General features: G+C 56.2%; 1 protein-coding gene across 21 annotated transcripts in view; it reads right to left on the bottom strand.

Annotated features, from left to right (window-relative positions):
* Window positions 1–906: 906 nt before the first annotated feature.
* TNS1 (tensin 1) overlaps window positions 907–23,863 on the bottom strand; it is a 210,284-nt gene continuing 187,327 nt past the window's right edge. For all 21 annotated transcript variants that reach the window (XM_079132552.1, XM_079132550.1, XM_079132548.1 and 18 more), the window contains 11 exons: window positions 16,615–16,813; window positions 12,839–13,908; window positions 10,029–10,115; window positions 9,149–9,280; window positions 8,684–8,776; window positions 8,087–8,164; window positions 6,304–6,375; window positions 5,880–6,048; window positions 4,670–4,738; window positions 4,237–4,269; window positions 907–2,665 (listed from right to left, as the gene is read on the bottom strand). In XM_079132552.1, the coding sequence (XP_078988678.1) occupies window positions 2,521–2,665; window positions 4,237–4,269; window positions 4,670–4,738; window positions 5,880–6,048; window positions 6,304–6,375; window positions 8,087–8,164; window positions 8,684–8,776; window positions 9,149–9,280; window positions 10,029–10,115; window positions 12,839–13,908; window positions 16,615–16,813 (2,147 nt within the window). In that variant the 3' untranslated portion in view covers window positions 907–2,520. The remainder of the gene's footprint in view (window positions 2,666–4,236; window positions 4,270–4,669; window positions 4,739–5,879; window positions 6,049–6,303; window positions 6,376–8,086; window positions 8,165–8,683; window positions 8,777–9,148; window positions 9,281–10,028; window positions 10,116–12,838; window positions 13,909–16,614; window positions 16,814–23,863) is intronic.

Genomic DNA, 23,863 nt, shown 5'->3' on the forward strand with positions numbered 1-23,863 from the left:
ACTCTCCACGCCGACTCCCTCCAGAGACATGCTGAGAGCCAGTGGCCAGCTCTGCAGCGTCCTCTGGGTCCTCCCTACAGCTCACACGTGGCCAGCTGGAGTGCAGAGGCTGGCCAGGCCTGACGAGAGCTGCTGGGGCAGTGGATAGGTGAGAAAGCAAGTGCGAAGGCTGACCCCAGTCAGTACTCAGTCCCAGCAAGGGCCCTCCCAGCCTCCAGCCCGGAGAAGGTAAGCGACCAGGAGGATCCCGCAGCCTATCAGCAGGAGAGGAAGGTACTCACAAAGAAACCGGATGAGGAAACGTCTCCTGTCCTAGAGGAGAACTGGGGTGCCTTAGGGAATAAGGAGAGGGGCTTCAGGTATTTGGCTTGAACATCTCAGAAGGAAGGGCACTTTGGAAGGACCTAGGTCACCAAGCCCAAGACTTCCCCTTTGGGGAGCGGGGTGGGGGCTCGACCTCTGCCCCCCATCTAAGCTAGACACTCTTCTTCCAGCTCCCAGTAACAAGGTCCACAGGGTAGAGCTCCCAGGAGGAGAAAATACACCAGAGACGCGCACGCACCTGTGGCCACACACACCTGGTCCCCAGCATGCTCGCACACGCACTCGGGCCCACAGCAAAGAGGGCAGGTCCCCACCTGTCCAGGGAGCTGACAGCTTGCCAGAAAATCAGGGGGCCAACAGCATGGAGCATGTGCACCCCACCACACTGAGCCCCAGCATGGCCTAGGAAGCAAAGGCCAGAGCAAGGAGACCCCGCCATGCCAAGGACAAAGCCCCCTCCATTTGGGGCTCTACCTATAGGTAAAGAAAGGGATGGGAACTGGTTTATGCTCAGGGAGGCAATAAAGCAATCTGGGAAACAATAAATACTTCTTGTCAATTTACCTATTCTTTTTTTTTACCCTTATATTTTATTAGCTTACAGATTCTGTCAGTATGTCTCATGTATATATTATATATATTTATATATCAGTACAATGCCACTCTTCACAGGCCCCCTATGGGCTGAAGAATGGAGTTCTGATGAATTTTCCATTCTGGCTTAGAGTTCCTGGGTGGCAAGGGTCTTCCCAACGCCCCAAACGGACCCTTGGCTTTTTGACCTAAATGCATGCTCTTTGTCCTCTGCTCCATGGGCTGTGTGGCTCTTCTGGGGAAACCAAGGCAGAAGGGAGACAGTGAGGCTTTGGCATGATGGGTAGGCCATGTGGTGCCCAGGACCTTTGCTGATATCACCCTGAGCAGCCCAGCTGAAAGGCACCTGCAACAGTCACACCTCGAAGCTCTTATAGAGGGGACATAGGGACCGCAGGTTTCTCCTGGGGCCTTGCCAAGATGGAATTTGGGAAGCAGATTCCCCAAGACGAGCCCCAACATGAGGACCCTGCAGGAAGGACAGGGCAGGAAAGAGCAGGAAGACACCATCCCCAGCGCCCCGAAAGGCAGCATGCAGATAAGCAAGTCTGAGATAAGGCTGGCGCTGGGCCTGAGCCCAGGAATGGCTGAGCCGTGGTCAGGCAGAGTCCAGGCACTGGCTGCAGGAGCCTGCCCAACCAGCTGAGAGCCACTGTGGCCGGAAGGTGTCAAGAGCTCAGCAGCTACCCTTCCCGACAGTCCTCCTCCCTGTGGACACACAAATCTCCACTTCCTCAAAGTCCCCGACTCCCGGTCAAGGCAGAACCAGCAATGGAGCCAGGGTGCCAGGGCCTCTGTACAGATCAGGCTAGTGGCACCCAGGGCCACCAGGTTTAAGTGCAGGGACCAGGAGGGAGAACCCAGGGTGCTCCTGCAGGAGAGGGCTTCTGTCTCCACCCTGCTGCCCCCTGTCACCCCAACCCTAACCTTCTTTGGACAGTATGCATGTGTGTGCAAACATGGGGACACAGGCGAGCAGAGCTGCTAACCCTAGCAGACAGAGGCAGAGAGAAGTGAGTGAGTGAAGCCGTAGGTGGGGACACATCAACACCCACACCACAGTGCATCGGAGGCCCAGCAAAGGACTAGGGGCCTCTGGTCTGGATGGTGTCAAAAGGAAAAGCTTCTCCACTTGCTCTCCCACACCGGCCGCTGGGCTCAGCAACCTGCCCCACAGGTGGCCAGAAAAAGATTCTCTCGGCTTGAGCTGTCCTTGCAAAGCAGGTGGCTAGGGACACAGAGCTTTTCCATTTCCCCCCAAAAATGTGGATCCCAAGGAGGCCTGTCAGCCCATGGAGGAGCCCCATCCTTTCAGAGGGGGCAGGGAGCGAGGGGCCCAGCTGGTTTAGGAGGCTTTGGGAGACTGCCGTTTCCATCTGCCAGGAGAACCTGAGTGCTTCTCCTCCATCTTTTTTTTTTTTCTTTCTCTCCCCTCCCCTCCCCTCTGCAATTCACTTCCCTCTCCCAACGCTGCACTTTCTTCTCTCCTTCTCCAAAATAAGCCCAAAGTCCTCCTTCTGGATTCCAGGTGGTCAGGATGCAGGGGTCCCCTCCCCACATGCCCCGCCCCCACTGCCCTGGCCCTGGGCAAGGGGTCTGGGTTCATCTCTTCTGGCCAGCGCTCTGCATGACCTTGGAGACAAAGTTGACGATGGCGGAGGCAGGCTGGTTGGGGTCGAGCTCAGCGAAGAGGTGGCAGGCGTTGTCTGTGGTGCTGCCCTGCTTCCGCGCCACGAAGCCAAAGAGCCTGCAGGGGCAGGACAGGGTGGTGGGCATGAGGGGCAGGCAGGGGGACACTGGCCTGGGAACGCGGCCTGGACAGGCCAGCTTGTCTCAAGCCAAACCTGCCTCACCGCGTCCCCAGCCTCCCCGGGCCTCAGGGACAGGGGTGGCGCCTGAGACAGAGTCCTCTGGGCGCTGCTGCAGCAATGCCAAGGCTGGAGACAGCCTCTCGCTTTGTTTCAGGGTAGGCGAAGGTTCCCCTTTGAGGGGTGGGAGCGGAAACTGCAGTGAGGACAAGACTGGATAGCAAGGGTGGGGACAAGAGCAGAAATGAAGAGGGAGCATTCCTAAAGCCGCTTCTCCCAGCCCCACCCCGGCTGACTTCATACAAACAACACACAAGCAAAGGACCAGGGGGCTGTCTGTCCGTCTGCACCCACCATGCCACTCAGGAGGTCAGGGGGACCAAGGACACAGGTCCCCCACCCTACACACACAGTCGCCGCTCCAGAGGCTGGGAAGCCCAGAGAACCCAAGGGGGAGGGGACCCCACACCTGTCCCCTCCAGCACCAAGACGGGAGTGACCTAACATTCTCTCTTTGCAAAACAGAGTTAAAAATACAAGGGCAGAGAACAGAATGTGAGCTTGCCCCTCCCAGCCGCATGTTGCTAATTCAAGCGAGATGGGGAAATCGGGACAGCTGGAGATGCCGTCGGACACCCCTCTGCCTCAGACCGCGCCACCCCGCTCAAATTAGCAAAGCCACACACACGCACACATAGCCCTGTACTTCCCTCCTCTCCACTCTCCGGGTTCATGTCAGGGGCTGGGGCAGTGCCCAGGTGTTGGGAACCTTGGGGTCCACAGGGCAGCCCCCAGCACCCCTCCTTCTGGTCTGGCTAGGGCTGTTGTGCAGTGGGGGTGAGTGGTCTGGGTGGGGGGCATCTCTCAGCTCCCAGCACACAGGCATGCCGGCCTTGTCCGCCTGCTTCTGCCAGGACAGAGACCTGGCCAGCCTGTGTCTGCCCTGCCACTGCCACCTGCCCTCACTGCAAGCTCTGGCCTGCCTGGCTGGCTGGCAGGGACACAAGCAAACGGGAACTCTGCGTCCCCCATGCCTATGAGGACAACAAGGCTGAGCCCCCAGCATCGATCACACCCAGATTCCTGGACACGGGAGGTGGCCTGGCTGCCTGTGTTCTCCCCTTTCTTCAATCAACAACCATCCAGGAGCCTCCCCATGGGGCAGACTCGGCCCTGCCCGGCTTGTTGTCTGCTGGTCGAGCCACCTCCGCCCACTAAAACCATCTCTCTCCTACCCTTCAGCCTGTCCAAACTGCACCGTCTCTTAAGACCCATTTTTAAATATCCTTTCGTTTCCAAAGCCTTTCCAACTCTGGCCCCACTTGGACACACTCTCCTTTGCTAACACCACCCATGTGGGCTGTAGTCGCCTTCTCCAAAACTCAGTGGCATTAGCACAAAGATGCTTGCTGTCCGTGCCCCACCCCAGCTCTGGATTCTAACCCTGCCCCTGCCTGCTGGCGGAGAAGCATGAAGCTGGCAAGCTGGTGGGTAAAGAAGCCACACTTACTTAGCAGGGGCTCCACCCTCCGTCTTCATCCACCTGTGGAGAGAAAGTCAGCTCAGGGTCAGTCACTGCACCTGTCCCCAGAGCACCACCCACCCAGACTGGACCTTGGGACAAGGCAGAGGAGCCCCCACCTCTGAAAGACAGATGCCTCCAAGGTTAGCCAGGGGCTTTCAAGGCGGAGAAAACACTGCCAGGCCACAGAAAGAGTCAGGGTCAGGGTCGGGGCAGAGGGGGTGAAAATGGGCATTTGGGTCCTAAGAGGGTCTCCAGATCTGAGAGGAAATCTCAAAAACTGCCTGACACAATTATGCACACTCCACTGGACACAGACAGATCTTCCAGGGGAACCGAGAACACGCACATCTGTGCTCATGTGCACACACACTCCAGCAGCCCAGAACCAGCCGAGGGAAGGTGTTTCTGAGAGACTTACTTTCTTTCCTGTGGATCCAGGTCACAGAAGGTGACAGTGTTGAGGGGGTAGTGTCTTCTGAAGAAGAGCCTGTGGTTCAGACATCAGACAGTGAGTGAGCAGGGGAATGGCCGCCTCCTCCACCCTCCGCAGGCCAGGCCACCTTCCACTGTGCCCACCGTGGGTCACGCTCTTGCTATGAGCAAGATGGCCTGAGTTGCTCACGTTGGAGACCTGAGCAGTGCACAGGGACAGACAGATGTGCCACAGAAACAAGTCCAAATGCTAGGGGCTGGGAAAGAAACTGACTAAGGACTAAGGAATGGGGGGACCCTAAGAGAGGAAGGAAATGGGCTGGGGACATGGGTAGGAAGAATATGAAAGGAAGGACTCTTCTCCTGGAAAGAGTGACTGTTTTAACAGTTGTATTGACAGTTGAATACCCAATTCAGGCAAATCCTTATAGAAGGACAGACGGGTGAATAGATGGAGGGTGGATGGATGGATGGATGGATGGGTAGATGAATAGATGGATGGATGATGGATGGATGGATGGATGGGTGGGTGGGTGGATGGGTGGGTGGATGAATGGATATAGACACATAAAAATAAAAGGGATAAATAGTTGGGGAGGATAAATGGGGAATGAATAGATACAAGTAGACAGATGGATCATTGATGAGTGTGTGACAAGTGGATGGACAATGGATGAATGGATGGGTAGATGGATGGATGGATGGGTAGGTGGATGAATGGATGGATGAATGGTGGATGGATAGATGGATGATGGGTAGATGGGTGGATGTGTGAGTGGACGGATGGATGGATGGATGGAGACACATACAAATGAAGGGATAAATGGTTAGGGAGGATAAATGGGGAATAAATGGATGCAAGTAGACAGATGGATCATTGATGAGTGTGTGAACAAGTGGATGGACAATGGCTGGATGGATGGATGGTAGGTGGATGAAGGATGGATGGATGGATGGATGGATGAAGGATGATGGGTGGATGGGTAGTTGAATGGATGGATGGATGGATGGTTGGATAGATGGATGGATGGGATGAATAGCTAGTCTGGTAAAGAATGGGAGCAAGATAGATGGATGGGAGAACAGATGGGCAGATAGGTGCAAGGGATGAATCAGTTGGTGAGGGTGGGTAAGTGGATGCATGGATGGGTGGCAGTCAGGAGAGCCCAGCCCAAGTAGCAAGTAGACAAGCTTACTTTCTCTGGTTGTCAGTCAGTGTGATTCCCTGGGCAGAGACCTTGAAATGAACGATAGTGGCAGCTGGCGTGGGGTCAGCAGCCAACGTCTCAGATGCAGCTTTGGAGATGGCCTGCGGCCCAGTGAGTGATTCCATATCCACGGAATTGACGAAAAGCACATTACAGGCTAGAAGAAAAGGACCCCAGTGGGAGTCAGGGGGGCTGGAGTGAGTGGAGAAAATGCCCCAGGTCCACTCCTGAGGGAAAAGGTGGCAGACCAATTTCAGGCAGCCTTGGGCCAAAACACCTGCACAGAGGAACATAACCTGCCTAGAGCCATCGGGGTCTGGGAGAGACTTCCAACCCGCACCTGCAGGAGTCACAGGGCAGGAAGGTGGGAGGAAGGGTGTGGGCAGGGGTCCAGTCTCCAGGGACCACTCACCTGCTCCTTGCTTCAGCAGGTCAGCCGTTGAGTTGGCAGGGCCCGAGCTATCTTTTGATTCATCTGTGGGGTCTGAGAAAAAATTCACCTGGTAATTAAAACCTTGGAGCTGGAAAAGAGCATGGTTGAGCTGGGCCTCAGGTCAGCTCCGCCAATGCTCTGTGCAAAGGACACACTTTTCACGGCACTGTGTTATCTACAGTGGGGAGGTTCAATGATTGCTCCAAGAACCCAGCATGCTGGTTGGGAGCTCTGGAGTCTAGGACAGCTGGGCGCCAACCCTCAGCCCACCACGTGCTAAGTGGAACCACCACCCAGGGTTTCCAACATCCCATACAGTTTTTATCCCACTGCTTGGCAGAAAGAAAGGCCTCAGCAGCAGTGACGTTGCTATTGTCTGGCACAGACATGTCTTTGTGGATCAGTAAATGCCTTGATTCCTTAAACCACCACAGCACAAATATAAGTTCAAGATTAGTGAGAACAGAGTGATGGCCATGTTAAGTAGCTTGATTTGACCACTTCCCAATGTGTACATAGATCAAAAGATCACATTATACACAGTACATACTACTGTTTTTATTTCAACTGTACCTAAATAATTTATTTTCATGGTACTGGGGATTGAAACCAGGGGCACTCTACCCCGAATTACATCCCAGTCCTTTTAAATTATATTAATTTTGAGACAGGACTTTAAGTTGCTGAGGCTGGCCTTAAACTTATGATCCTCTTGCCTCAGCCTCCCAGGTAGCTGAAATCACAAGCATGTGCCACTGAGTCTTTAGCCATAAAACTCTTTTTTAAAAAAATCAATAAAAAATAATTTGTAACCAGTGTTTCTTATGCTTTGGTATGCGGACGTGTTAAAATGCAGACTGCTGGGCCCTAGAGTTTCTGATAAAGTGGACTTTGAGAACGCCGGCATTTTAACACGTTCTCAGGGGATGCAGATGCTGCTGGTCTGGGGACCACATTTCAAGAACCACAGGTTTATACAATTTAAAATCAAACAGCTATGTAATTGCTAGACTACCACAGCAAGTTTCATAAAAATATGATTTAATTGGTGTCTAAATTATGTGGCTAATAATGCTACTTTAATTGTGTTTGAACTTTTAAGCTAATAATGTTGACCAATTATTATTAATAATTCAGTGAATTGAATAGGATAGATAAAAATCCTCAACTAATATCGGAGGTTTTATCTCAACCTCCAGGACATTCTCCTCCTGACTCTCCCACTTCTCAGGACTTCCCCAGGGATGAGGCTGATTCTGAGAATTCAGTATGAATTTCTGAAAGGTACCAGAGTATTTTCTAGAACAATCTGGAAAGACAAAATATATATATATATATATATATATATATATATATATGTATATATATATATATATATATATATGGCCCTAGAATTCAATTCTTAAACGTTTCCTTCTTTTTTCCAAGGGTGCGTAACCACTTGAGCCACATTCCCACTAGGATCACACTAGGTTGTTTACAGTCTAAATTGCTGGGGCTGGCTTTGAACACGAGATCCTCCTGCCTCAGCCTCCCCAGCCACTGGAATTACAGGCCTGTGCCACCACACTCAGCAAACTTTTCCTTCTTTTTTAACAGGAAAAAAAAAAGTGTGTGTGTGAGAGAGGTTTGGAATTTCCCCATGCTGGCAAAATGACCAGTGCCCTCCACCCCAGCCCACATTCTGGAGCGGCTGGCGGGGCAAGACACGAAGGAGGCAGCTCAGGGGCGCATGTGGAGCGCAGGGCATCTCCCATCCTACCTCGGTTTGGAATGACGAGCTTGCAGGGCAGAGCCAGTGGGATGATGGAGTGCTGGTAGACCAGGGCAGACAGAGATCCTGCAGGGGGTGAGACAGCACCTCAGGGGCAGCGCTCCTGGGAGTCAGGGGGCAGCTAAGGGCCGGGAGGAAAGGCCAGGAAACCTCGCCCCACCCTGCTTCTTGTGTGTGCGGCTGGGGGCAGTGCTGGGATAGAGCCCAGGGCCCTGCACTCCTCCACTGAGCCACCCCAGCTCAGCTTCCAAGGCTCACTCTAGCCGTCAGGGTGTGACCTCACTACTTCCCTTTACGGAAAGTTCCTCCTAACCTCTCTTCTGACTCTCTCCAGTGATGCTCCCACCCTCCCAAAACAGGGTAGAGGCATCGGAGAACTGTGGGATCAAATCCCAGAGCAGTCACTCCTTATCTGTGCCTCCTTGGGTAAGTCTAACTTAGAGTTCCCGCGTGTGCCGAACAGGGACCATGCCATCTACCACCTGGGGTTATGGGGAGAGAACTTGGGGTCAGGCCCCCTGGGAAAGCTGGAGCAGGGTGAGACCCTGCAACCCGCCTGCAGCAACAGTGGTGGGGGCAGCTCACCAAAGTTGGGCTCATTGGGGCAGCCCTTGAGCTTGACCCCTCTGGGGCCGGTCTCTATCAGGAAATGTCTCACCAACTCATGGGTCAGGTCTCCTGGGATGGAGAGAAAGAAATGAGAACCAAGTGCTCCTCACAAGCCCTCCCACCGCCTCCCACCCCTGCGCCACCCCTTCTGCAGTGCTTGGGGCTGGGGTGGGACACAGGGTCCCAGAGATCAGGAGGCTGGAGCGCTGGGGTTGCACAGACCACCATTGGCTCCTCTCCCGACCTTCCAGGAAGCACTGCCACCTCCTTCCCTGCTCTCTGACGCCACCATCCCAAGCCCGAGCCTCGCTCTTCTGAAGAGCTGTTTTTTAGGCACCAGCTCTGTGAGCATTAGGTCCTGCTCAGCGCCCTGGGTCCCTCCGGCACCCCAGGGTTTGAAGAGACTGTCAGGATCACACAGACTCCGGAAGAGGATGTCACCTTTCTTATTCTGCTGCATGATGGTCGGAGGGGGCGATGACACCTTCATGGCCAGTCCGTAGGCCCCTCGGAAGGAGTGGCTGTCCCGGATGACGAAGGCTCCTGGCTCCTGATCCTTAAGGAGTGCAATGGCTGAACCAGGAGGAGGGAAGACAGCACGTGAGATTGGCGTCCCTGGCTTGCCTAAGTCCCCCGGGGCCCTTGGAACCTCACTTTCTCTTGGACAAGATGACATTCTTTAAAGTCAAAATTTAAACACTCCCGAAGGTCCCGAAGTTTGCTGAGGTGGGCAAACTTTTTCTGTAAATGGCCGGATAGTAAATATTTCACGCCATGCAGACTGTTGCAGCTACTCAAATCTGTGGCTGCAGCTGTAAACTAATGGGTGTGGCTGTGTTCCAATAAAACTTTATTTACAAAGACAAGCAACTGTCCAGATGGTGCTGTCAGGCCGTCATTGCTGATCCACACCCACACCCCACAGATTTTCCTTGAGAACCCATAGAGGGCCTCGTCTCTATTCCCACATTCCCAGCTTCATTTGTTTATTTTCTATAAAACACAAAAATATCCCACATCATACAGACAGAGAGCTAAGGCTTCATATTGTCTGAGCTGGCCTTCTACTTTACCCAGGAAAACCAAAGCTCTGATGGACTCTTGCAAAGATCATTCACACTACTGCTTCTGCCAGCCTTCCCTTTGCTGTGGGAAGTGCTTCTTACTGTCTGACTTTAGTCCCAGTTCCCTCTCTGTGACCACTACCTACTGCAAAGAAGAACGAGTCCACTGTGTCCCTTGTCCAAGGCAGACACAGTGATCAGCAGCCAGCTGTGTCCTCTTATGGACCACAGAACCACCAGCACCGCCCAATACTCACCCTGCTCTCTGGAGATCTCAGGCTTGTACCAATACTTGGAAGTGTCCTGGACAAATTTCACTTTAGCCCGTGTCTCAGGACTATTGTCTAAAGGAGGAGAAGGACAGAAAGTGTTAAGGGTTGGCTTATGTCCCCTGAAGAGATGCTGAGGTAAATCCTGACTCTCAAAACCCATGAATGTGGCCTTGTTTGGAAAGAGGGTCTTTGCAGATGGAATCAAGTTAAGATGAAGGCATGCTGGCTTAAAGCCCTAATCCAGTAGGACTGGTATCCTGAAAAGACAGAGGCACATGGGGGACAGCACCATGTGAAAACAGAGGCCAGACGGGCTAGCAAGGCTACAAGCCAAGGGACACCAAGGCTCTCCAGACCCAGGAGGCATGTGGTGAGGCTGGGAGCCCATTGCCCTCAGGGCCTCCACCAGGGCCCAACCTGGATGTTGGACTCCTAGCAGCTGCTGCATTTCTGTTGTTTGAAGCCACCAAGTATATGGTACTTTGTTATGAATGGCAGCCCTGGGTGGGGGCAGACACAGAAAGCTAGTGTCCTCAAACATCACAGAGCACAGCGGGAAAGGACCAGAGCATGGACTTCTTGCCCACCAGCTGCCTCCACCCACCATCTTGGATGGCTGAGTTGCCCGCTCCAGAAGGGCCTGCTGGGCATTCCCACAGAGCCCGCCCAGAGCCTGCCCCTCCCAGCATCCCACCCCCAGCAGGTTCTGAGGAAATCCCTCCCACAGCCCCGCACACAGGCTAAGACCCCTTCCTCCTTTCTCCACAGGCTCAACCTCCCCACAGCGGATGACAAGGGCGGGAAGTCCCCTTTCTGTCCTCTCTGCCTGACCCCTCCTCTTTCCCACACGGGAAGCTGGTGTTCTGCAATCACACAGGGCAAGAAACCACTCCCGCCCTGGGACAAAGGGGTGAGGGACTGGCCTAGGACCTAGAGGCATCTGCAGGGCATGCAGACCAGGCCTCTCTGCTGTGATTCTCCCTGCGGGCGCTCTGTTCTGGAGGTAGCCCAGACAAAACCGAGTGCCACCGTGCAGTTTTACAGGGAGCTTCGGATAGTGGCTTGTGCAGGTTCCAGATGGTGACCCACTGGGAGGCCCTGCCAGTTACAAGCCTCCGGGGCCAGGCGAGCAAGGGCCCAGCACAGCTTCTGGGCTAGGGTCAGGGCGTGGGCCTCGCTTTCCAAAGCCTTCTTCATGGCCATCTCTTCTCGTCAGCATGTCCTAACAGTGCATCCTCGTGGAACCCAGCGCGACGCTTCAAACCGCACACGCAGCGGGTGGAGGTTGAACAGGGCGACCGCACTTCCTCCTCCTGTCATTTCTTTGCTTTGGTACCTTTGAGCGCCACTCCTCGCTTCCTCATACTCGGCTTTTGTGAGCCAGAGTGACCCCACTGTGCTGGGCAACCCTGGCACAAGCTCCTCCACCCCCCACCGTGTTCCTCCATCCTTTGCCACCAAAGAAAACAAAAAGAAAGCAGGTGGGAATGAGGAGGAGGAAGCGAGGAAAGGAACCTTCCCATCCCACACGTGGCTCACAGGTCTCCAGGGAGGGGCCGGGGCAGAGGGGCCCTGCCTGAGGACACTGTTCAGCTAAGAAGGCTGACCAGGCGCGCTGAGACTCGGTGTCAGTTTCCCCTGGGGTTTGTGCTCCCTGAGCTGCGGGGACCTGTCTCCCGAGGGCTGGCAGGGGGTGAAGCTTCTGGCAGCTGTGTGCAGAAGGCCTCAAGGCTGGGGGGCTGGGACCTGCAACTGTTGTCAGCCGCCTGTCCCTGCTCTGAAGACCCAGGCCCTGCTTGTTTAACGAGCTGTCAGAGGCGGCTGCGGCCCCATAAGCCTTCCTGTGTTGACTCCAGAACTATTTTAAGCAGGGAAGATGGTGGGAAACAGGAAGTGTCCCAACTACGAGAAGTCTTGCCTCCTTCAAGGAGAGGGACTGGGAACCAGATGTCCCCAGTGGGCGGCAGGAAGCAGGGGGTGCAGGGTCACTCTAGATTCCAGCTTGGCAGGCTCAAGACAGGGCCAGAGAGTAACAGAGGGAGAATCGGGTCGCTGGGCCCCCTCCCGGGCTGCCTGAAATATTCTAAATCTGCTTTGAACAAGCGGGGCCTGGGGCTACTCTGCATGCAGACAGGGCCCAGTCTGCTTGAGAAACTGCAGATCACCTGAGGCCTTGACTTTTGGGTTTAGATAAGGAGCTAATTGGAGGCAAATATGCTCGTCCTAGGGATGAGTGAGGAATTCATCATGCAAAGCTGCCCGGACCCCAGGAGCCAGGTCTGCAGAAACCAAGCCCTGGTGAAAAGGCCCAGTCCTCAGCCTCGGCCCATCTGCCCTCCAGAGCTACTGTGAGGGATGTGGGCATGCTGGGGCTGACCAAGGAAGAGAGTCCAGGTGTGGAAGGCATGCTTTCAAGGCATGTGTGACCACAGTAGGCTCTCGATGTGGACACGTGATAAAGACGACTCCGCTGATGCTTAAAGAGCGCTAGTTTGCGGGTAACACAGGCCTGGACAGCCCAGCTCTGCCACTGATTAACTGTATGATGCTGGGCAAATAGCAGAGCCTCTGTCATCCTTGGTTTGCTCCTGGGTAAAAAGGAGTGATAGAACCTCCTTTACCGGGGGCACGGGGTGTCATGGGGATTACATGAGAGAGTACTTAGTCCAGAGGCTAGCACTAGTACTTAGTCCAGAGCATGTGCGCACAATAGGCTTGAGGGTGCGGGTGGCCATCAGTAATGCTATCGTGTCCGTCAGCCTCATGAGGCAGACACAGGAGGAGGAGAGGCCCACCTGGCATGGAGTACTTGGAGAAGTCAGGCAGTGTGTGGGAGAAGGAGACAGTGCTGCCCCCACTGGGACTGGACATGCCACTGGCCACAGGCGAGGAGGACACCTTCCCGTTGATGGTGGCGTAGTTGGGGAGGCTGCCTGCCCGGTCGCCCACGGACATCCTCCGCTTCTCTGGCAAGGCTGGTGTCGGGCTCCCTTGTCGGAAGGCTGCGGAATCCGGCGAGGGGGAGGTGGCCGGGCTGCTCAGGCCCGGGTAGTAGGCAGGGGAGACCGGGAAGGAGGGTGTGGAAGGGGCCTGGTACCCAGAGGCACTGCTCTGCCGGGACAGTGTGGGTCTCCGGTCCTCAGGGGTAGAGTAGCCGCCATAGGCCACGTGCCGGTCCAAGCTGGGGCTGCCAGGAACCACGGATCCAGACCCTCCCAGGTGGCGGCCCAGGCTGGGGCTTCCGGGGCTGGCTGCAGCATTGCCATGGAGACTGGAGGTCAGGTTGCCTTGGTGGGCCCCGGGGTGCCGGCCCAGGCTGGGGCTCCTGGGAGTGGTGGCCACACTGCCGTGGGGGCCTGGGACCTGATGGGCCCCGGGGTGCCGGCCCAGGCTGGGGCTCCCAGGAGTGGTCACTGCACTGCTTTGGTGGCTGGAAATGGTGTTGCCATGGAAACCAGGGCCTGGTGGACCCATGACCTGGCGGTGGCTCATACTGGGACTGCTGGGAGCAGCCATGCCGGGGTTGATGGCCCGCCGGCCAAAGCCAGGACTAGGGGGCGTGTTGGTGCCCACTGTCCTGTGGCGGGCCTGTGGGCTCCCAGGCACCGTGTGGACACCGGCCACGCTGAACTGAGACCGGGCCTGGCTTTCCGGAGAGGAGTTGAATTGCTGAAGTGAGTAGTCAGGGCTACTGTAGCTGCTGCCCACGGTCGGGAGAGGAGAAGGGCTCTGGTAACTTCTCTGGGCCGCAGGGCTGGGCTGTCCCAGGCTGCCAGAACGGAAGCCAGAATCCAACAAGGGCTGGGTGGGTGTTCGGGGACCCTGGTCGCTGCTCTCCCCTGATGGGAAACTCCCCACTGAAGTGCTAGAGAGAGATGACAGATTGAGAGGTCAGCAAATGGCAGTTAATGAAGGGGATCTTTAAGAAATGCCCAGCTTCCTTCCAACCACTAATAGCAACCATAATAGCTCCACTTGCAGTCTGTCAGGGCGTCAGGGCTTTTATGCATCACCTTATGGATCCATCAGAAGAAGAAACCAAGGGTCAGAGAAGCTAAACAATGAACTCAGGACCACACAGGTCATAAAAGCCCAGGGTTTCAACTCAGCTGTGTCTGATTCCAAAGCCCACATTTTTCCACTGCACTCTGCTGAATATTGAACCAAAAGTCAAGAAATCTCCCTCATTAAAATTTCAGGTGGCTGTCCAGTTGTAGCCTCCAGCGTCAGGAGACTCACACTGGAGAGGGAGTTCCCATTCCTACGAGGCCCCACCTTGCCTCGGTTTCTCTGGACATGCTATCACCAATTAAGCACTGAGCAGGCTAAGACTGCTCCTACTCCATTAAGTACTCCTGGTTGGCTAAAAAAAAAAAAAAAAGATAGAGAAGGGAAAGAAGGAAGGAAGAAAGAAAGAAATGGAATCAAGGAGGAAGTTTCCAATTCAGGGATTTCCACTCATTATAGGGTCTGCTCTCCAGGCATGGGGTCTGGCCACTAATGGAGCAAGCTGCCCTGAGTGGTAACAAGACTCCCATCACTAGGAGAATTAAGGAGAGGCCAAGGGACTTCAGGGTCTAAAGGCTGTGGAGGAATGTCCTCCATGGGAGGTTAGATTCGCTGAGCTCAAGGTCATGCCCAATTCTAAGATTGGCAAAATTCAGTTCATATGGGACTGTGCCCGGAGAAACTGCCACAATTCAGGGTTCATCTGTGAAGGGTGGCACAGGCCCATGCAAAGTGACATGCGGGGCAGGACCTGCACCCCATGACCCGTGAGCCAGGAAACAGGGATTCTCCTTATTCATGTTTTCCCGAGGCGAAAATGAAGGGCGGGACAGGTGACCCTGGCTCCCTATCTATGACAGGGCAGTAGAGACACAGGTTGACTGGGATGCGGGGAAGCAGTGGCACAGGGAGGTGGCAGGCGGGCTGGGCTAAGAGTCCCCAGGGAGGGAAGGGTCCTCACACAGACGGGGGCCAAGCTGCCATAGGCAGGAGGGAGTCTCTCTGCAGCTGAGCCCTTGCTGGCTGGGTGGGATCAGCTGGGGCTCCGGGGTGGGAGGCGGTTTTGATGGGACTGTGGCCTGGGGCCAGAGAGGAACCTGGAGCAGGGAGGAGGGCAGGGCACAGGCCAGGACAAAGTCTGCCTTGTTCCCCAGAGAGGCCAGAGCAGAAGGTCACTTCCCAGGAGGGAAAAAGCTGGATTCTAGGAGCGGGAGACAGAGCAGGAGGTGCCAGGCAGAGCAGAGCGGGCGAGGGATGCTGAGATGCAGCTCTGGAGGTGAGTCCCAAGGAGACAGGGAGAAGGTGGGGAGAAGCGGCCAGAGGTGCCCAGCGCGGGGCTCACAGCGCAGGGCAAGCGGAGAAAATCCCTTTCCCTTGAACAGGGAGCACTCCCTCTGCAGGGATCTGGCCTCCTGAGCTGGGAAGGCTGGGGAGGCGCACTGGGTGGAGGTGCTCACTGAAGGTTAGAGGGCAGAGGCAAGCTGCCTCCGCTCACCCAGCCCCCAACCTGACCTGGGCGGGGGCTCCTGCTGACCAGCCTTGATAAGTCTCCTGGCCTGCCTGAAGAACTGCGAGGGGCACGGCCTGGAGATGGCAGGTAGGGAGGGGTGATAATAGAGGACCCCCAGCCTGGGTGCGTCCCTGCCAGGGCAGCTCCTACCACCTGGCCTTGCCCAAGCTGGTCCCGCTCTCCCTCCCTTTCCTGGGTTGTTTTCCACTCTCTAGGGCAGGAAGTCTTCCCTCCCCACCCGGAGCCAGCAGAGCAGCTTCTCACCGCAACCCACGCAACCCACGCAACCCACACACGGGCCTTCCCTCCACTGAGCCTGTGAGCAGGGACCGGCCAGCCTCCCGCCCAATTCTGGGCCCTCCTCTTCATCTGATGCGCTCAGACGATGGATGTCAGCCATCCATCCATCAGGATGCCCCTTCCTCTCCTCCGCCCCGCAAGTCCCTCCTCCAGTCCTACATCCTTCTGTGTGTCCTTCCAAAATGCTCTCTCCCTTCCCATTCACCCCTCGACATTCTGCTCACCCCTCTGGATTGCCCACAAATAGTTCCAGCCCTCAGGGATCCCTCTGCTTTCCTAGCCATAGATAATGGCCCCTCGCTCTGAGCTCCAAACACTTTAATCCTCTGTCAGCTCTTGGCATGTCTGGGTCCCAGCCAGCGAAAGGGGTGTCCGGAGAGAAGACGGCAGCATGGGCTCTGGAACCACACGCTCAGACCTGAAGCCTATCTCCACTACAACTTAGCTGCAGGAACATTAGCAAATAACTTCTCTTCTGTGCTTCGGCTTCCTCTTCTAGAAAGTGGGGACCCTTGGGCTTGCCTCCTGGGTTCGTTGTAAAGATGCCCTACCTGCACAAAGCTTTCAGCAAAGAGCTGGCTTCCCAGATGTGGCACTCAGGAAGCTCTCTCAAGGTGCCCTGAAGGGGTCTACGAGGTGCAGCCATCTGGATGTGATTTCTCTCTGCCCACACCCTGGACAGATCCAAGAGGCCTCTTCTGCCTCATCCCAGGTGGGGATTCTCATCCCCTGTGTCTTCCCACCTGGGCTCACCTGTCAGCGCTGAGGATAGGGCTGCTGGTGGACAGAGGGCTGGGGGAGACAAAGGAGCTGCCCAGGGTCCCATTCCTCAGGGGTGTCTCGTGGCCGTAGGCCTGCACAGCTGGGGCACTGAAGCTCTTGGGTTCAGCATCCTGAGGTCGGGGTCCAGCCACTGCTGTCCGTGCCACAGACTCCACATAGCTCCGGGGTTCTGGAAGGCGCAAGAGGACAGAGACTGAGCACAGATTCCCCAGGGGTGCAGTGTGGGCCCCACCCAACCTGCCAAGGACATGGCCACCCGGAGCAAACAGGGGAAAGACAGCACAGAAACAGCCCCCAACTGACATCAGGACCCTGTCCTGGGGCTCCTGCCTGCCCACACCCACTGTCCCAAGACAACCTTAAGCAGAGCCTGACTCGAGAAGCATTCCAGCAACCAACCCCAAACTCAGCCCCTGCAACATGGCCATCAGAGACTCTTCCACCCAAAAACCAGGACCTCTGTCCGTGGCTGGTTCCCCCTTTGCTGCTCCTGCTGCTCAGAGGCCCTTCCAGGTTCCCAGGCACCACTCACATCTGGGGCACAAGAGTGGACCTGGAGCTCCACCTGAGCTAGCCGCTATCACGGGACAGCACTGGCGTCCTCCCCAGGCCTGGAGGCCAGAAACAGGCTTGCTCACCTAGCAACAGACCTGTGCCTGTGGAAGCCTGGACAACAAGACACACCCGCCCCTCTCGGCCTGACGCACTTCGCATTTCTCAAGAGATGGACACCAAACAGTTCCCAGGTGGAGCTGGACATTCTCCGCCCACCTCCAGCCCTTCCTCCACACAGGGCAGTTTAGACAGGACATTGATACACATGATCCCCGGTTTAGAATATAAAATCCCCAGGTCAGAATAGCTTAAGAGGAGGAGGGAAGGGGAAGAGCCAGAAAGGCCATTTTACAGATGAGACTGTGCAGGGACAGTGAGATGACTGGAGACACAGCTGGGACCGAGGGCGCCTGACTCCCTCCCCGGCCTCTGAGGCCAGCTTTCAAACGGGCTCAGTGTTAAATGGGGAGAGGAAGTGGTGTGCTCAGTTTCTCCAGGGACGCGAACAGGGATGGATGACGTGCCACCAGCTGCAAACTTGGCACCACCCCGTCCCACCCAGGAGGGACAAGGCCCGAGCACAGGCCCCAACTCCATCATACCTCAGGCATCCGCTGAGACCAGCCTGAGATACTTTGGAGCCGGAGTCCGTGCAGCCCCACAGAGGCCCTTGCAGCCCTCACTGGCCAGGACGGCCATGGTCACTGAGTAGGAGAAGTGCCCCCTCAGCTGGGTCCCTCAGGGGTGTGAGGACTGGGGTGGAGAAAACGGATGCAAACCCCCTCCCCAAGCCGGAAGAAACCCCCACTGGGGCTGGAGGGTGTTGTGCCACCTAACTTGGTATACAGCCTCCTTCTGAGGCGGGCCCAGGCCTGGCATCCTGCACCCAGGTATGCCGGCCTCTATGGACACAAAGGGAGATGATCCTTCAGACCAGGGCCCTTTGCAGAGGGGGTCCTGAGCCTGTGGTGGGGCAAGGCAGTATGTCTGCAAAGGAGTGGGCAGGGTGGTCTATCCCAGGTGCCAGGCACAGGTTGCACAGGACCAGTTACCTAGGCACCCAAGCTAGAGTCCAGCTGTGGGCAGAGCCAGGAAGTACTCCCTCAAGCATCACAGGCCACCACATACCTCCTGGAAGCCCCAGGCCAATACAACAAAGAAGGCCTGGATTCTGTGCTATCCAGCCTGAGGCCCTGCTGGAGCTAGAGCCGCAGAGGCCTCTCTGATCCTGGGCTGGTATGCTGCTTTGTGAAGGACCCACTGGTAAACATGTAAGGTGTGGTGGATCAGAGGGCCTCTGTCGCAACTGCAGAATCCTACTGTCGTAGCCCCAAAGCATCTGGAGACAATAGCTAAAGGCATGGAGATGGTTGTGTCGCAATGAAACTTTCTTTACGAAAATAGTTGGCAGGCAGGATTTGGCCAGCTGCCAGCGTTTGCTGACCCTTGATCTAGCTAACCTGTCTCCTCAGCCTGGAGAGGTGGAGCAAATTTGCCCAGAACACACAGCCAGTGCGTGGCCATGGACACCAGCATCCCAGCCTCTGCACTCACAATGCAGTGAGGGGTGGCCTACAACAGGACCACAGTCTCAGGGGGACACCTAGAGAGGGCTGCTACCTGGCATGCCAGCCACCAGCCAGAGGAGTGCCAACATCAAGGGCTATTCATAATCACAAAAATAGCAGTCATGGGAGGGGAGTGGGATCTGAAGCATGTAAGCACCTTGCACAGGCCACATGGCTAGCAGGTAGCACAGCCAGATTAGGAACCTGGGCGACTGCCCAGAGCCCACCCTACCCACCGCACATATGGCCGTCTAAAATCAGGAGCCGATGGTTTCTGGGTGGCTTTGGTCTTGGGGAACTGGCTCCTTGTCCTGGGGTAGAAACCCAGTTTGGCAAAGGGACCTTCAGAGAGAGTCACATCCCTAGAAATGTGAAGGAGACCCATGCCAGGGCCCACCCTCCTCGCCCCTCACTGCCTCAGGTCTCTCCCCAGGAAAGCTTCCTGGACCCTCGGCGTGCTTCCCTCTGGTCCCTGCGGCACACGGCACATGTTCTCTCCTACCAGGGACGCAAGCAAGCAAGCAGGGCCCAGGCTGAGGATGTCCCAGCTCCTCACACAGCACCTGTCACACAGCAGCCTCAACACATGCCCATCCCACAAATCAGACCCACAACCCTCACCCTGCAGCCCACCCAGACAGAGGTGCCCAAGACGTCACATTCAACCTTCTCCTTCCCTGGAGTTCCAGTTGAAACCTATGCAGGTGACCCTGCAGGGCAGCCCTCTCCGTCCTCGGCCACTCTCCCGGTCCTCCATGCCCCTAGGGCCCACTTTACCTACTGCCCACCAGGCCGCTGCCCTGGGGCTCCAACAGCTCTGCCCCAGCCCTCCCCTGGTTCCTTCAAGGCCGAGTGGAGACGGCTCCCCGTCCTGCTGCCGAGCATGCAGGGCTCTTGCCCAGACTCTGTGACCCTCGGCTCAAGTCCCCTTGGACACCTCATTGGAAGGAGCCACGGAGTTTTGCCACGATCTGGCCCACACATCGGGGAAGCAACTCCACACACTTCACCCTGCTTCAGAGAAGGCCGTGCCTCCAGCCCAACCCGAGCTGAGCTGTGAGCTGCGGGAGGCTGGCACAGAGGGCTGGCGGGACAGTGCGTCAGGACTCGCGCTGGCCAAGTTCTCTGGGCGTCAGTGCAGTCAGCCCCTCCCCCGACCCCTCGGCCTCTAGGACCAGGCATCAGAACTCGGGGGACAGAACCGCTCACCCAGGGAGAAGCAGCAGCCTAGGTGCCCAGCACAGCATCAGGAAACAGCCCCATGGCACCAAGGCCATCCAGGGACTGCCCTGCCCAGGCTGCTGCACCTTGCCCTCCCCCATCCTCTGCCTCCGTCAGCCCCTCCTGTCCCTCCAGTCCCAAACCAGGGCGTGGGATAAGCGAAGCCCTTCCAGGCCATCTCCGCGCTTCCAGGACCCAGCGGGGAGGGGCCTTGGGAAATTCTCTATGTCCTGAGTTCACCCCCAAAACTCAAAGACCAATGCTAGGAGCCAAACATGGCTTCCCGGTTGGCAGACTCAGGTGGCCTCACAGAGGCTCCTCTTTCTGCCCAGGACTTCACTCCCCTCCTCCCCACCTGGGGCCACCGGCACAGCGGGCTCCCCTCCCCTGCTCACTCCCTCCAGCCCTTCTGAACTCAGTCTCTCATCTGTAAAGAGGGGATGCCGACACCCCCCACCCAGCTCGCTGCCTCCAAGTGACGGGAGACAGGAAAGCTCCTCCGAGTCCCTGCTAATTCCAACAGCATGTTGGGACCTGGCCTGCCCGTACCTGAGCCCCTAGCCTCCACTGCGGCCCACCCCAGGCAGTGCAGTTGGGCAGGGTGGAGAGGTGGGGCCAGGGAGGGTGCTGTGTGTAGAACATTCCAGGAGCCCAAACCCACTCCAAGTGGCTGCTGGCAGCTGAGGGCAGCTAGAGGCACAGGAGGACTTGGCTCCTCCAGCCCAGGGCCAGCAGCTCCTCCTCAGCACCTCACACGCACTTTCTACCTCCCCCCACCCAGCTCTAGCTCAACAGAAGGGCCCACCCCACCCACCTTAAGTAAAATGAGACCCGAGGGGCTGGGGTGTGGCTCCGTGGCAGAACTCCTGCCCAGCGTGTGCCTGTGCTGGGGTCCCTCCTCCCCACAGAGAGAAAAAAGAAGCATAGGTGTTGGAGGAGGAGAAGGTAAAGACACTGAGTCCCATGTCCAAGGGCTCAAAAGCCAACACTTCAAGCCATCCTTGACGGAAGAACGGTCCTCCTCTATCGGGGAAGGTCGTCCTCTTCGACCGAGCGCGCAGCTTCAGGAGGGACGCACATGGAGCAGTGAGGGAGGAAGGGGACACCCGCCTAGCCAGCCAGATCAGCCGAATCAACCCTGGCGATCAATGGGGTAACAAATGTCGCAGCCAGATCGCCCTCACATCCTTCAAGCCATCCTGACCAGGCTGCATGTACCTCCATGTGCCCCCAACACCCCACCTGCCCCGGCTCAGCACTTCGGCCTAGTGTTGAAACACCGGTGAGCGTCTCAGCCCTCCCCAATGCCTCACTCTATCCTCATATCCTCGGTTGTAAAGGCGCAGGGTCTGGCATGTAGTATGTGCTCAGTAAATCTGCATCACAGGCTCTGCCACAGAACACCCATAACGAGCATCCCGGAGGGAGAAGAGGCCCCAGAGTCGACTCCTAGCCCCGTCTTCCTTGGTACCAAGATCACCCACACAGCAGGCTATCCTGAGTGTCCCCTGCCATGGATGCCATTTCTGATGTCCACCTTGTGTTCTCACTGCAGTGCTTTCTTACTTTCCTTCTCTCATGGAGACCGGCACTGGGTCCCTACATCCAGTAAAGTCACCATTCAAATGTTGAAGGGTCCTTATGCCCAATGCAGTCGTGTGGAAAGGAGCAGCCACCACACACTTTTCCTGCAACAGTTCTAAACTGTGCCCCTGACTGATGGTGGGCCTGGGCCAGTCATCTAACCTCCCTTGTTGATAAAATAGGGTTGCTACTACCTTCCTTTCAGCACTACTGTGATTACTAAACAAGATGATGTGACATTGACCTCTGTGGTCTGGCTCCTGCCTGTTTAACCTCACTCCATACTAAACACCCTCTTGCTCTGGGCTCCAGCCTCATTGACTTCTCTATTCCTAGGAAAACACACGCTGTCACTTCCTCCCACAGGACTTTTGCACCTGCCATAGACATGCTATTCCCTCCCACCCCAGGGCCTTTGCACATGCCATTTTTGTCTGCTCTTCTCTGAGTTTCACCAAATTGATGCCACTCACCTTAACATCTTATCTCTTCAACCCAGGTCATGTTCTTTGCCATGATGTCTCATAAAACTCTATCCCTTTCCTCCAAAGCACCTAATTCATAATTATGGTTCCTGTTCATGCACAGGCTCCATGAGATTATAATCATATCTCATACTGCTTATCATTATGCCCCCAGAGCCTGGCACAGTTCTGGTATATAGTAGGCACACAAAATATTTTTTGAATCAACAAATCAAAGAATGCATGAATATATTTAGCACAGAGATGAACAGATGTCCCCTGCATTCTTCATTTCCTCCAGCTGAAAACCTGCCACTGATCATTTCCCCCATGGACTTCTTTTTCTGAATTTCCCATCAAAGTATCAGCAGCGGAATCAAGCAGAGCTTCCAGGGTCAGTGAAGAATGTGCCCGGGCCTGACCCTGGAGGTGGTGCCTGGGTCAGGAAAGTGGACAGTCACCAGACCTTGCCCCTGCCCTCTCACTGGCCCACTGCTGAGGAGCAATTCCGGCTCCCAGGCCAGATCCCAGAGCACATGCCTGGAGGCAGGGGAGGCTTGAAATGCCACTTGACGGAGACCCAACTCCAGTCTGATTCTCTCACCTCCCAAGTATGACCTTGGGCAGACACCCCCACACCCACGACAGACCTCAGCTCCATGTCCTGGACAATGCCAGGTGTGGGCATGGCTGCCTCCATCTCTAGGAACTGTCCCCTCCAAATTCTGTGGCTCTGGGACAGATGCAGGGGTGGGGGCCTTGTGGCTTGTCAGCTGAGGCTTATTCATGAGGCACACTTGGCGGTCTCAGCTCAGCTCTGTCACTACCTGTGCCCCTGAAGGGCCCCCCCAAAGCGGGAAACCCAGCTGCCGGGGCCTGTCAGCTGCACGGTGACGGCCCCTGGGAACTTCTCACCTGAGCATTCAAGAGCCCACCTGTGTACCGAGTCTGCCAAGTGCCAGGAGGGCTGAGAGCCAGCTGTGTGCTCGGGAAGGTGATCCGAGAACGGAGCCGCAGCTGGGCTTGGGCCAGGTCCCCGCCCCCAGCTTCACTGCACTGCTGTCGGGAACCAGAAGCCACCCGGCCTGGGAGAAAGCCCTTTCCCAGGTATGAGGCTGGGGCCAGGTGCAGAGGGGCCGCTCCAGCAGCAAGGCACAGGCTGAGTCCCAGGACCTGCCGCAACCCCCAGCTTCCTGAGGCTGTTGTCGGAACTCAGTCTGGTCAGACACGGGCAACGCCCTCTGGAAAGCTCCAGCCACCTCTGCTGAGGGCAGGTTCAGAGGGGTCAGGCCCTCTTAGAGGTGGGAAATCCAGGTGGTGTGTACAAGGGACAGTGACCCAGAGAAGCAGACAGGATCCCTAGAGACACACCACCCCTTCTTCCCACCCACCAACCTGAGTCCTGCTTTGAGTTCTGTCCCTAGGAAATTAAAGGCCTTCCACTAGGCTTTGTCCCCTCTCTGCCTACTGGTCACAAGGCAAAGATGGGCTCATCCCAATGAGGGGGTGGGCTGGGGCCCATAGCTGAGCTCACTTCTTGAAACTTTTTCTTAAATACCAGGATCGAACCCAGGGTGCTTAGCCACTGAGCCACATCCCCAGCCCTTTTTATATTTCACTTTGAGACAGGGTCTCCCTGAGCTGCTGAGGCTGGCTTTCAATCTGTGGTCCTCCTTCCTCAGCCTCCTGAGCGGCTGGGATCACAGGCGTGCGCCACCACCCCCAACCTCCTTGAAACTCTGTCAGATGCTGTGCCGGGATGTGCGGATGCACTGCTGCAGGGGTGGGTCTACGGCTTTCCTGAGACTCCCAAAGGTGTCCTGGATG

This window comes from Sciurus vulgaris (genome assembly GCF_902686455.1).
Source record: "Sciurus vulgaris genome assembly, chromosome: 3".
In the NCBI taxonomy this organism is placed as follows: Eukaryota; Metazoa; Chordata; class Mammalia; order Rodentia; family Sciuridae; genus Sciurus; species Sciurus vulgaris.